Here is a 14628-nt window from a genome sequence, read left to right on the forward strand (position 1 = left end):
TAGTGTCATAAATTGTGGTGGAGTGCCGCCGTCCATTTCCGACAGCAGATGAAGCAAACCAGCACAAAGCAAAATAACCCCCTTAGGTCTGGTTCTCTTCTTTTCGTTGTCAGCCACGTGCTTAAAGAGGCCGTATCTTTGGTATAGGAAGAGTTCACCCCTGATAGTAACATTCAGAATTACAGAAATGATCTGATTGTTCAGCTCGTTTCGTAAGCGCACCGAGCAGATGAATCGGATCTAAAAAAAAAAAGACAACAACAACAAAAAATAAAATAGACACACCCTGTAGCTCACTGCTTTAATTTAAACCCCCTCCCCGCGTCCTCCACGCTTGTGTTCAAGCTCTTTGCCCCTCAGGCCTTGGAGAAAGTGCTGACCGACGAGGTGCCAGGGTGGATGGGCGAGGAGTTGGCATTGCCGCCGTGTCTATGAGCGGCGTGCACGTGGCCGTGCGCCCCGTGACCGTGCTCCTCCGTGTCCCAGCGATCCGGGCAGCGGCGGCGCGAGTTCATGAAGAAATTGGATACGGTGGAAAGCTCCAGGCCCAGCTGTTGGGAGATGGTGAGCTGCATCTCCTTGGAGGGACGGCGGTTCTCTCGGAAGATGGCTACCAAGGTACGTCGCTGCAGGTCTGTAAAGACCAGTCGCTGCTTCTTTGGCACCTGGTTGCGCTCTCGTCCTCGGTCTTCCTCCTTGCGTTTACATGCTGGAGGCACAAAAAGGGTTTGGAGAAGGACAAAAAAAACTGTCAGCTTTTTGAAATGAGGAACAGAGTTCAAGGACGCTCATCTGAGATGGCAAAAGAAGTTGAAATCAAACAAAAGAATGGGAATTAATTTTTTTCGTATGCGTGACGTTGTTCGAATTGCATGTCATTCTATCCATCTCATTGTTAAATTGTCATCCACTTGAATAAAAAGACACCACCCCCGCCAAAGGTGAAAGGTCAAGAAGCAGCCACGTGCGGATGGAAAGGTCGTTACCACAGCAGACGTGGTACCTGTAAAGCTGAAGTATACGGCGCTGCCGCATGCAGCGCCCGCAAAAAGTCGTCAAGAAAAGTGATTCCCAACGACTCATCTGGGGATGCCGCTGGAAATTCAATTTCACTTGCCAGGTCTTATTTCTTGACGCAAATAATGATCTTTGTTCCTCTATCTCGGCCCGAGATACAGTGACGGACAGACAATTAAATGTCATTCAGTATTTGAGGAAACGCAGTGCAGAATGTTTCATTTTGGAAACCGTTTCATGTTCAGGCAAGATGATTGTGAAGTTAAGCGAGTGCTCTTTCTCGTCTTTCCCTTTCGCTCTCTCCTCGACTACCTCGGGAGGAGGCGGCGGGTCACGCGTGGATAAACCGTCTTGATTGCGGCTATTTGTGCGGCTCGTCGGAATTGGAGGCGCTGTGTGTGTGAAACGCTGACGAAGTCGCGGGCCTCCGTTAGTCGCTAGACCGTCGGCGAGGGCTCGTTTCTGGCTGTGAAGGCTGGTGGGGAGTCTGTTCTGTTCTGCTGCCCTAAAAAGCTGCAATGATCGATTTTCCGCGGTTTTCTCCCGAACACGTGGTCCAGTAATCAGGGCTCCCTTCCCCACCCGATCGATCGGCATCGATCTGTGAGACCGAGGTGTGTGTGTGTGTGTGTGTGTGTGTGCGCGCGGGTGGGTGGGTGTATGTGCGCGTGCTGTATGACTCGGGAGCGCGCTTTGAGACATGCAAGTAGACGTTGTTGACCAGAGGAAGAACAAAGGGGATGGCTCAAATAAGCATATGCAGAAAACAGTGTCCCTTTATCAAAAAATAAAGAGTGTTTTGTCGCGTCTGTGTGTACGCACGCAGGAGAAAGGCCATTGGTGGGGGAGGGGGGGGGGGTGAGGAGAGAGCAAAAGGAGGAGCAGGAAGAAGAAAGGCAATGAGGCTGGCCGCAGAGTGGAGGTGGTGCATGCACATGATTGATGACTTTACAGCAGGTTTAGACAACAACAGTAAACAGATTTGACTGTGAGGAGAGATCAATATGAACGTGCACATGCGTATGCATGACGATGCGAGCACGCGTGTGTCCGTATCCTCATTTTTCACCTGTTTGTAACTCCCAGCAATAGCAAACCACTTCAACTGCCATGTGCACATCTCTGTCTGGCTGCCCCTTGTTGTTGTCGTCCCCGCCCCCCTCCCACCCCTCAATTGTTTTAATTTGCACTCGGATTGATAGCCCCCCATATTGATTGATCCGAACCATTTCATGGAACGTTTATTCAATTGGTTCAGGTTCAGCCGGGCCAGAATCTCCTCGAGGCGCTCTAAGTGCTATCTCAAACTCAACTCAATACTGCCTAATGTAATGACTGAAGGCTAGTGCTAATATAGTGATAATTTAATATGTAATGCCTGTTTTCCAACAAGTTGGGCTTCCGGCCATTTCGCAATGCCAACACCACTCTGCTTCCTCTGCGTTCAAGTGCATCCAGCTTCCCAACCGACCGGTGTGCAGCTCAGTTTCAGTGTGGAAAAGCTCACGAGAACAGCTGAACTTTATTCGGGGTGAATATTTGGGGCGGGCTTTTTTTTTTCAGTTGGAACTGGGTCCTTGGCGCAAAAGCTTCAGGCTTCCGCTAGAAAATTGAGAAATATCAGGAAAAGCGTACTAGAACATCTTTATTTGGGGTTAATCGGGGGCTCTTTAAACGGCGGCGGGTGTGTGTTGACACCGGTTGAACATGACTTTGAATGTGATTGGTGAATTCTGAACGAGGGTGTGCACACTTGTGCAACCACAATATGTCACTTATTTATTTTACTTCCTCTCTTCAGATCATTTTTTTATCGTGTTTAGGAGGTTGCAGCTGGCTTATGAGATGGCGACCATTTAGAAATGATTTCGCTTCATCTAATTTTCATGGGAAAAAAAAAGCCATTTGAACAGGAGTGTGCAGACTTTCTATCCACCGCACATCCGCAGACTATTTAATTTTGACCATGTCTTACCCCGCACCAGGGGAGGGAAAGCTACTTTCAACTTTTCGAAAAGCAGCGTTTTGGACAAAATAGCGAGAATTTCATCTCGGCAAATTGCAATTTCCCAGATCCTCTCTCTTTAATGACAAGTCGGCGACTGGCTTTAGGTGTCTTTTGTCTGCCTCCATTTCCAGATGGGACAATCAGGGCTCCCACAGAATCTGCATAGTGATGAGTTTTATTATTTTTAAAGAATATATGTAATAGTGATGCTACGAGCCAAGGTATCCGGTCATAGTCCCGTTTGTTTACCATATTGCGCATTAGGTTGGGGACCACTAGCATATATGGTCCAATGAGACTTTGCGCAAGGTCTAAGCGCGGTCAATACATATTTCAGATAATCAATCGGTCCATTTCAAACGGTGCCCCCCCCGCCCCGAATGGTCCGCTCCACGGCAATGAATAGGACCACAGGGAAGCAAAAGAGGGAGCATCTCATTAAAGTGCCCTCTCTAGAGACGAGAAGCGTGCGCGGCTATCTTTAGGTGCCTCATTATCAAACGGGCCCTTTCTGAAGGAACAGCGCCTCCACTCCGCACTCTCCAGTGGCTTTCGCCTCTTTTCATATGTCAACAAACAGCCACTTGAGATGAAGTCGTTGTCTCTTGTTCCGCAGCTTCATCACTGAGGAGTTTCATGACAGGGTGAGGACGGTGCAAGAAATGGTCGGTGGAGGCAGTTGCCGGATGTTGCCTTGCTTTGACGTTGCTGCTCGTGCAATCTCACTTGATTGTGAAGTTCCACAATTGCATCATCGTTTTGCTGGACACACCATTAGGTACGCCACGAGAAATGATCGATGTGGAAATGATTTAACTAGTGCAAAATAATGTTTGTTCAGCTATCTATGCCAATGACTAGAGTTCCCTTTAAGTTCATGTGTGAGATCGTCTTTATGTCCGTACCATATTTCTAGTTGTGATGTTATTTGTTTTGGCTTCAGCGTGTGCTCTTTCAACATATTGTATGAAACTCAAAAATGTTGTGGGGTGGGTGGGGAGAGGGGGGTGCCACCAATTGAGATTGACATTTCAAGAAAACATGCTTCGTTTTGTAGTTGCACTTTGTAGTGGTGCAACACTGGGATACGTTAACATCAAAATGATCAAGCAGGCTTCAGCCCCAAATTTAAAAAAAAAATGATTCCTATATATTTTTTTCAAACAATATAAATGTTTCCTGTCTGGGTACCTCACCTTTTACACATATTGCCACATTACGCACATATAGTACTCAACAAACTAATGATAAAAAGACTACTTTTTTTAAATATATAAAAAAATAACAACAACAAATGCTCTTCGGCAAGAATTCGTGTCAATAAAACGCCTCTAAAATTTCACTCTGACAATGAGCAAAATAATCAACATTGACCAATGTCCCATTTTGGGTCCCCACCCGAAATTTAGGTCACCAGAATACTAGAAACACCTCCCACTATACTGCATTGCATTTGGACACGAATCGCCCCAACAATACAAATGATTGGCAATGCCGATCAAAACTGTCTTCACGAAGGAACAAGCAGGCTACAGTGTAAGGCAGGGGTGTCAAACTCATTTCACATTGTGGGCCGCATATAGCCTCGGTAGATGTCAAGTGGGCCGGACCATTAAAAATGACACCATACTCTGCTGTAAATAACCAAAATAATATGTATATCCTTTGTTTTGGTCTAAAGAAGCACAAGAATACTAGGAAAATGTTGAAATTTAATGAATATATTTTTTACAAAACATTACATGAAGGACCTTAGATTTCCTTAGACAAATATGCAATTTACTTTTATCATTCACATATATGCATTGCAGCTGATCCTATTGACTGTACAAAGGCACCAAACCTTAACAAGTAATTGCTATTGAAAAATATAGTAATGCACTTTTAAGATTAAACAAGATTTATAAAGAAAGGAATTTTTAAAACCATTTACACGAGCATATAAATTCTAAATGTAATCCCTGCCTACACCTTACAAACTAAGGAGAGTGCTATAATATGTGTAAAGAATAAAGTATTCACATATCCTTGATAGCGTCTGCTGTGTTGGGTCTGTCTCAGTGACAGACTGAGGCTGGTATTGTCTTCTTCTCTGATCAAAACAAGGTTGTCTTTTTCTCTGATCAAAACAGTGTGTCCCCCTAGCGGATATTTCATGAATTGCACATCATTAAAAATATTCATTCCGTGTCTTTTATGCATTTTTTCACTTTTAAATGATCCTGCGGGCCTGATCAAACCTCCTTGCGGGCCGGTTCCGGCCCGCGGGCCGTATGTTTGACACCACTGGTGTAAGGCGTAGCACACCTCATCAAGTCTTTTAAGATGGTCACTGTGCATCGAGCGCATTCAACTTTTCGTGCTTTTGAATAACCCCCCCCCCCCCAAAAATCGATAATTGTGGTAACGACAAAGAATAGGAGAAGCCAATTTAAGCAAAACGTCATTAAAAAAAATAAGTGTGTGTTTGCGTGCGTGTGGGTGAAATGAGGGGGGATGTAAGGGGGGGGGGGGGGGCAGACGGTGAACTAACCGCACCGTGCTGCTGCTAGTCGAGCCCTGGACGGAGGGATGAGATCGGGCTTTGTGTGCGGCGAGACGGGCCCTCTCCCGCCCTGGTCGGACTACTGTAAGGCGAGAAACAGTTTTGCGTCAATCACTGTGTGTCACACCTCTCAAGATGTACGCTTATTGATAGTATTGATCAGAGTCTAGGCCCGCCAGTAGTGCAGCCCCCTCCCGCACACACCAACACAGCGCGGCCCTGCCTGCACGCACGCACGCTGCGAATCGCCCGCAATTGATCGCGAGTGGATTGTTTGAAACATTTCCTCCAGTTGTCAATTGAAAGTGCGCGTAGTCTTGTCGAGACAAGCGATGGGAAGCTTTTGAATGTCTTGTAAACGGCCGTCTTATCGGCCTTTGGTTTATTTATTTTTATGCCTCCTCCGTTTTTCCTCAGCGTTTGCGAATGAAGATTCAACGCCTGCTGTCACACCGAAGACTTGAAAATTTTCCACCTCTTTATTATTTGGCAGACCAAAATGAATACGAACAAAAAAAACGTGCGTGCCTCTGACAAAAAAAGGGACATCACTTGTTTTATGGTTTTTTAAATTATATTTTACTTAAAGTAACTTTTATAATCAAATATCATTTACACAAACGTGCTTCATTTTAATAACGTAATTATTATTGATTGTTTATTTAAAAAAATACAGTATCATTCAAAAGGAGCCGACAGAAATAAATGAATGAACGTCCAATTGTAAACACATCAACTGCAGGTCACTGACGTGCCGTTTTGAATCCGTTTTAAGAGGCGTCGCCTTCTGTTTGGCATTTTTTACCACCAGACTTGAGTGTTGTTGTGGAGCTTTCTCACTTGGCTCAACATCTTCAAATGATAACAAAATCAAAATGACAATTGTAAAGCCAACAGGAATTAAATGGTGAGCGGCCACGTTTGCTGCAACCCTTTCCACCGCCCAGCCACACGAAATCTTGCACACAAATCATATTTCTTTCATAATTACGAGATCAGTGTGGCCTGGTGACCACGTCAGGGGACAACATAAGTATCTGTTCTATTTATCATGAAAGCGAATTGCAAATAGTCAACTGGGGTTTGCTAAAAAAAAAAAAAAAAAAACTTTGCAAATGTCTTTCTTGCGCTCTCTCACAGTTTGATCATAATTCCATCTTTGTGTTTTAGGAGACAACGGGGAGGAAATCAGGGTTCAGGCCAACGGAATGATGTGCTGGTCCAGAGCCAGACATGAAATGAGGAGGAGGAGGAGGAAACAAGGGAAGGAAGGAAGGAGAGCAGGGGCGCACCGAAGACAGCAGAAGAGAGGAAATCAATAGCGATTCAGAGCCGGTCAGATAAGCCTGAACAATGGAGAGTGCAGACACACTCTATAAGCCGCACACACACTCATGCACGTGAACACACACGCCGCACACCTCCGTGAAGACTTTTTACAAAGGCCATAAAACGAGCCCTAAAATCAAATGACACGTGGCTGGAGATGAGGATTTGCGGACATGAGCGGAAAGCATCGCGAGTGGCTCGAAATCGGATGCTCTCGGTGAGCTCCTAATATCAGCCGTGGAGAAACTCCTTTGTTGCACTTTGGCCAACCCCCAGGTTATATTTTCGAGCATTTTGCGGCTGTAAATCTACACCGTGTTTGTCAGGATGTTGAGGGAGGGGTCGGGGGGGGGGCGGCAGGGGGTGTTCTCCCCAAACCACTTACACGCCCTTTCTCGTGCCACGAGGCCGCGAGATGGAGCGTCAAAACCGCAGATTTGACTTTGCTTACCTAGAAGATGCTGTTACAAGCAGCTTACGCCGCCACTTTCCGCCCTGCCTCCACCCCACCACCACCCCCCTCCAGCCCTCCGTCTCCCTCATACTTATCAATTATTAAAGTCGCTATTGATCCCTTCGCTCGCCTGCCTCTATCAGGCTGTTTCACACAAAGCGCAAGAGCTGGCTGCCTTCGCTCAATCAATGGCATCTCGCAACCTTTTTACTGGACGTGCAGCTCTTCTATTGCATGTCATTTCCCCATCTCAAACCGGCCCGGGCCCCTCCTCTGAAGTTTCATCCGACTCGGATCCCAATGTTGTGAAATCCACCGATGAAATCTCAGAGAGTTGAGTCCGTCGTTAAGGTGAGAGCGAGCTTTCTGCTCGGCTCGGCTTTCACCCTCTGCCTCCTGCCATCCATCCATTAGGCCCTCCGCTTCTTTCGAGCTAAACCAACTGGCTGCCTGTTACTAAGGTTAGCCAGCAGGGTTGTGTTTTCATGACGTTACCGGCATGATGCGGAGCGTGGAGGGGGAAATATGTAGTAAAAGGGGGGAAGGGGTGGGGGAGATCGGGAAACGGCACTATTGATCTCCAATGTGCAAAGCCAGGCAAACACAAAAAGGACGGCGTACACTATTAATGACGCTCAGAACCTCATCTGATAATCCACATCCATCCCATCCATCCATCTATTTATCTCTCTATTGACATCTCTTTGTACGCTAATTGGAAAATGATGGGATTTTTTTTCTTTCCAATTAGCGAATTAGAATTGGTGTGAAGTTTAATTAACACTTCACACGACACCGACATCGTCTGCGGCAAGTGAATACGATTCCAACGGTTCTCCCTCTGCCGGGTTCTGCGTAAAAGGCAGAAAAATTGCGGCGTCCTTGCCGCACTACCTTTGACGTTGCAGGACCTTGCGTGTAAAATGAGCTTCTCTGTCCGTTTTTCACGATAGCCGACCTGTATTGAGCGAAGACGCCTCGATAGAAATATCGCTCGGCAAACCGACAAACAAAAAATGTCACCCAAAAAAAAAGAAGGCCGCGTCAAGAACTAATGAGGATCTCGATTCGCTCGCAAATTGATTTGTCGGTGTGAAATCTGAAGCTTTTTTTTTTTAATCGAATACAAAGATTCTGTTGCCTGAGTGGCTGGGATATCATGACAAAGGTCAACATTGTTTGCTCCCGGTTTCCCAATCTTGTCGGCGAATTAATGCAGAGCACCCGAAGAAGTTTTTCCTCAGCTTTTAAAAGGGTCTCTGTCTCGCGTAGTAGGCTTGACGATCATGGGGAAGACCACCAACGTGACGGTTGTACAAGAAAGGAGAAAAGCTGTCGAAAAGAAGCTGGATGCTCTCAGAGCGTTGCGTCCAAAGTACATCACCGCAGTGTTTCATGTCAGTGCGTCAAGAATCGCCACATAGCGACGTCGGCATGACACGGGCTGCAGGCTAGCTGTAGAATTCCACGTGTCAAGCCACTCCTGAACCCAAGACGTCACAAGCGTCTGTGCTGGCCTAAGGAGAGAAGAGTACTCGTCTCTCGGACTTATTCAGAGGCAAGTCCGTTTTGCATTTGCTTTAGAAATCGAAGTCGGCAAATCTGAAGGAAATCGCAAAAGGTCAAGCTGCTTCAAGTCCAGTGTGAAGTTCTCCTCGGTCACTCGAGGAGAGCCACGTCATTTGCTGGCGCAGCTCCATTCTTTGTCTAGTCCACGATCAACGCATCTGTTGACCATGAAATTTTAGAGCGCCACTGAGATTTTTGGACATCTGTGATTTTTATTTTCCAGCGGGATTTGGCACCTGCCCACAAAGCCCAAAACTACCAATCTTGCTTGCAATAAGAGTACTCGATTGGCCACCAAATTTGCCTGATGTGAACCCCGTCGCAAATTGATGGAATATTGTCAATCGGAAGATGTTGCCACACCACTTTGATGCTGTCATGAATGCAAAAGGAAGCACCCCCCCCCTTTTTTTTGTTGTTGTTTTTGCGGTGAACTAAAATAACATACAAGTTTGACTTTTTTTCTAAACAAATTATCCCTCAACGTTAAAATTTGTGGACACTCACCTGTAGTTGTGCACCCACAATAATAAACATATTGTCAAAGGAACCCTCCCCCCCACACCCCACCCCCAAGCAGCGTCAATCAACACTTAGCACTGTTGTTATTATTTGAGACAGATATTGAACCGTTTCATATGATGCCATGCGGTATTTTTTGACCGGCACTGTCACAGGAGGAATAAACACGCATGCAGGTTGCAGCGCACGTCCATGAGATGTTTATTATTCGTGACAAATAGTTCAATAGGGCTCATCCAAATATTAGAACTATTCTTCCAAACATCTCATTCCGAATATTTCATGGCCCAAAATCGTGCCATAAGCTAACTCATAGCGACGACTTTTCGCCCCCTATTCCGCCTCCTTCGCACCCGCGTTGTGTTCTAATTTTAGAGCTTTTCCTACAGTCTGCTTAATGAAAAGTCACACCGGGCGTGCGGTTATTGCGTCTTTCAGCTCCCCATACGAGGATTGATCTGTGTGCCACATTTAAAAGGGGGAGTGGGAACTGGCGTATTGATCAGTCAGCCTGGGGTCACCCCCTCTTTTTCTCGCGTAAAGTCTTCTTTACCGTCTGAAAATTCGTATTTTTATTTATTGAGCATTTCTGGTGCTTTGGGGTTGAAACCAGGTGAAGGTTGTAAAAAGTAGAGAACTGCTTAAGGGTCCGTGATTCCCAGTGTGCCATGAGTTAAATGATACCGGAAATGATCAAGTATCACCGAATTGGTCCCATTGGCGTGAGATTTTTAAGAATCTCAAATACGTGCCTTGTCTGAATAAAGGTTGAGAAAGAATGCTCGATGGGGGTGGGGGAGATGACTGCTGAAGCCTGGGCTTTGTTTTAGCAGCAAGGACCTCTCCATGGTGCTGAAACGTAAGGCCCGTGCACGTCGATTGGGTCCTTTTACAAGTTGGGATCAATTTGGTGATGTAATAGTGATAAAATGAGACTTTCTTACCGGCCAGTCTCAGAGCAGACATCCGCTGGAACTCCGGCTCTTGCAGCCACTTCCACATCCTCCTAAACGTCTCCCGGCCGGACTTAAGCTTACTCCAGGGTTTGGGGTTGCGGAGCAGGTCCGACAAGGTCCCCTGGGAGCGGCTCAGGATCCTCTGGGCGAAGATGGCCTGCGGGATGGAGTATCTCTTCAATTCCGCCGTTATTCTCTGGGCCACTTCCTTGGTGTTGATTTCCTCCGCCTGGATCCCCGAGCCGGCGACCCCCTGCCCGCTGCCGCTGCCGTGGCCGTGCCTCTCGCGGTCCGCCAGCATCACGGCGCCGCCGGGCTGCGAGTGGAGGTGGCCGTGCGGGTGGTGATGCATGCCGTTTAAGTTGGAAATCATGCTGTGGCCGTGGCCTCCTAAACTCCTCGCCAGGTGCTCTTGCTCGCTCCGGGAGAGCATGGAGGCGTGCGACTCGAAGCCCGACACCGGGGAAAGCATCTTCGCTTCGGCGGGCAGGTGCGCGCTCGGGCCGTAAGACGAAAGCGGCTGCTGGGGGTTGTGCAAGGAGCCCAGGCCGCTCGGCAGCGGGGACAGCGAGCCGTGGCCCATGCCGGACAACTCTTTGGGGTAGTGATTGTACAGATTGCCCATGGGGGCGAGCCCGCGGTGGTCGTCCCGCATCAGCGTGAAGCTGCCGCTGACGTTCCCGGAGGAGAGTCGTTGGTGGGCCGCGGCGTGGTGGTGCGAGTGCGGATGGTGAAACTTCTCCGACACGGCGGAGATGGGAGGTAGATGCTGCAGAGGGGCCAGCGTCGTGTACGTGTTGCTCAGACTCATCCCGTTCTCGCACATGCTGATGGACGGGTGCAGGTGTCCGGACAGCGAGGACGGATCGGGTCGGTAGTCTCCTCCGGAGCTCTCCATGATGGAGCTCATCCCTCCGGAGACCATCGCCGAGCGCGCGCCGGGGGCGTGCGACGCCAGATTCCGTGAAGCCGAGCTGGGGGAAGGCGACGGCCGCGAGCTCATCAGGTTCCCCACCTGGGAGTGCGAGGAGATGCTGTGAAGGCTCTCCATGGTGAGTTCCATCTGTTCCTCCTCCAACTCTCCCTCCCCCGCCCTCCCCGCGTCTCTCGCTCTTCCCTAAGCCTCCTCGTCGTCCCGGAGCGCCGAAATGACCAAAACACGTGAACGCCGATCCATCGATTAGACCCGTTCGATCGGTCCGATCCGGCGTGGACAACTCGCGTTGTTCCTACGCGCGCAGATGTGGCGCGTCCTCGCGCGGGTCGTGGAGCTTTAAGCGCGCAGTCTTGCTGGACGCGATCATATCTCATCTGTGGTCCAACGGCGCTCTCATCCGCGCGCCTGAGAGGCGTGGACGCGCATCTGCGGCCACGCGCACAGATCGATCCCCCTCACCCCCCACCCCCCACCCCCCACCCCTCACCTCGCTTTAAACTGCGTGGAAATGAAATTCGCCCCGGTGGATTTTCAACTCTCTTAACACAGCTTTTGGAGTCATTTAGTGCAGGCAGCGGCGGCAAACATTTGGCCTAAAAATGAAATAAAGCTTAAGAAGACCGGTTGGAAAATAATTTCACGACGGTTCCAAATATAGAGAAACTCGATTTTTTTTAGACGATTGCATGATCATCTTCACAAAAGCGCCGAAATGGGTCTATAAGAATCAGGTCTCCCGATTTATTGCAGAAGCAGCACACATTGTGACGTATTCTCGCGTTTATTTCTCTCGAGTCTTTGCAGGGGCAGACAAACGTGCAAATCAAGCACAAATCTCTTTTCTGTATCTGTTTCCGCACACACGTGTACTTGTCTTGAAGGTAAACTTTGTTTTTTTGTTTTCCCACGGACTGTATGGTTTTTTTTATACGCTTAGTGATAAAGCTGATCGAAATATTGACTGACAGAGATTAATGACGAAGCTCGGGCAGGAGGGGGTCTTCGAATGGGGCTTGTAGGGGGGTTACAGAGGTCATAAAGTTACGATCGAGCAGGAACGCTGCACGTCAATCAGATTGAGCCAACTTCAAGGGGGGGGGGGGCAAAGTATAGCGTTAAATGTAGAGAAAAAAAAATCTTAAGATTTTATTGTTTGACACGGGTACCAAATATGGCGTGTGACATATGACAAATATTCAGAAATGTAAGAGGGAATTGTGTTACATGGTGACGTACAGTTGTAGTTAACAGTGAAACATTCCGTTTTCCAGTTTGCTTTTGGTTGTATTCTCACGAGTTACATGTATTCATTTCACCCCCCCCCCCTTACCTCCCCCACAAAACATATTTTTTTAATCCAAAAATCTAAATACTGTAAAAATAATCATTTCACCACCTAAATGAAATTCTGCTTTCTTCAAACCAGCAATGTTAACGTCCTTACACGGCAGTTCCAGGGCTGTGGTGTGAGATTGCCGACACTCACTATAAATTATACTTGGAATAGAAACACAGCGGTTTTTTAATCCAACGAGCAGTTTGAATTAAAAAAAATTGTCGGATGAATTATTTTTGGATCGGGCTTGACGAATTACACAATTACACATACGATCAGAGAATTGAATCATGCAAGTCGGCGTGCAGTGCGCTTGTGTGTATTATACCACTGACATTATTTCAATACCCACTTGAATATGTTCACATCCTGCAGAATTATTACCCGACAAATTTAAACAAGGCAAAAATGCTGCAAATGTAGAATAATAACCAATAAGCATGTGGTGGGAAGTTTACGTTAAAAGTATACTCTATTTAATAACATAAAAATAAAACGTATTCCTGAAACGATAAATTTACTAATATATTTACGCCAATTTTATAGAACCTACAAGTTATTTTTAAATGCGCGCGCACACACACACGCACTTTTTAAACGTTGACCCGTGACGGAGGCCTCCCATAATCCAAAACTGCACTTTCTTTATTGATGGTACGGAATTAATTTTAATGTAACGAGACGTTCGCAAAGGAGAGCACAAAAAGGCCCGCGCTACCCCCCGCCCCCCCCCCCCCACCACCACCACCACCACCACATTTGATAAAACTTCGTGGTTAAGCTGTTTGCTCCCCACTTGTGCAATTGATTGCCACGTTCAATGTATCGATTAACGATCACTTCAGTCGCACTCAGCGGGCTTCCCTAAATATAGAAACATTTGTGGGAGATCTTTTTTTTTGGGGGGGGGGGGGTGCTTCATTCTTTTGACCCGTGCCTCGCCAATAAGCGACACCATCGAAACACGCCGCGTAAAATAAATGCCACGCGGCTTTTCATTTTCTTTTCTTTTGTATTTTTTTGGCAAGGAGGGAAAAAGACTGATGGCGCCTTTTTTTCCCCAGGAAGGTTAATATCGATACTCGTCGTGGCCTGTTTGCCTTCATTTACGTCCAAGCTGCTGATGGCAACGACACAACACGTCAACACTAAAGCAACCACATAAACAGGTAATTTTAATCATTTTTGCCGACCTCAAATTATTTTACTATGTTTAAATCTCCTTTTCCTTAATGATATCCTGACATTATAGTTGTGTTCCTCTTGGAGGCCATAATATATGGTGAGTTATGGTGGAGCAAATTTATTGAATTTAGATACGTATGTATAAAGTGTTAAATGGTGCAGAGAAGAGTATCGAGCAGCAAAAACAGCTTATTTTGTGTGCAAAATTTAGCAGATGAAAAATGCAGCGATGCTCTAACTCGCAGACTTTTGCCTCATTAAGGTTTAATCTCAATCTCAGAAGCACGGGGAAAATACAAATATTAAAATAAAAATCTTTGGGATTAAATATTTGAAAAAAGAAACGATCCATCTGGGCGGAAAAAAAATGTTGCAAAGGTAAATTGCACATTTAATTTAACCTGTATGTCTAAACCTTTTAAAATGTGTGTCAAATTACAAAATTGAATAAGACAACATTTGTGCTTTACAGAATCTGGATTTATAATAATGTGATTTCTAAAACCCTTATTGCGCAATATAACAAATACTATGATCATAATTATGTCAATTTCTAATTGAATTTTGCAAAGCCCCTCACCAACACGCAGGGCAGATTAAAGCAGACCCTTGAAATTGGACGATTGACATTGTAGTTCTAAATGTTGAGGGTCAAAATCTGATTGTCCTTTTAAAATCTATTACATCAACAAAGGAAGTCAGATTGTTGTATTCCATTGAAAACCTGACCTCCAGAGGTCAGGGTTAGGTTTGAATTTTTTGAAAGTGTG

The 14628-nt window shown here is 46.5% G+C and overlaps 1 protein-coding gene across 1 annotated transcript; it reads right to left on the reverse strand.

The window, feature by feature from the left end:
* Positions 1 to 356: 356 nt before the first annotated feature.
* Positions 357 to 11451, reverse strand: LOC147195229 (hepatocyte nuclear factor 6-like). Its single transcript, XM_086129456.1, has 3 exons — positions 10389 to 11451; positions 5548 to 5652; positions 357 to 709 (listed from the first exon to the last, which is right to left on the reverse strand). Exons 1-3 carry the CDS (start codon positions 11449 to 11451, stop codon positions 357 to 359), a joined length of 1521 nt encoding a protein of 506 aa, XP_085985582.1.
* Between the last annotated feature and the right edge of the window lie 3177 nt (positions 11452 to 14628).

Source organism: Hippocampus guttulatus, chromosome 14 (genome assembly GCF_054856545.1).
Source record: "Hippocampus guttulatus isolate MCC_2025c chromosome 14, RoL_Hgut_1.0, whole genome shotgun sequence".
In the NCBI taxonomy this organism is placed as follows: domain Eukaryota; kingdom Metazoa; phylum Chordata; class Actinopteri; order Syngnathiformes; family Syngnathidae; genus Hippocampus; species Hippocampus guttulatus.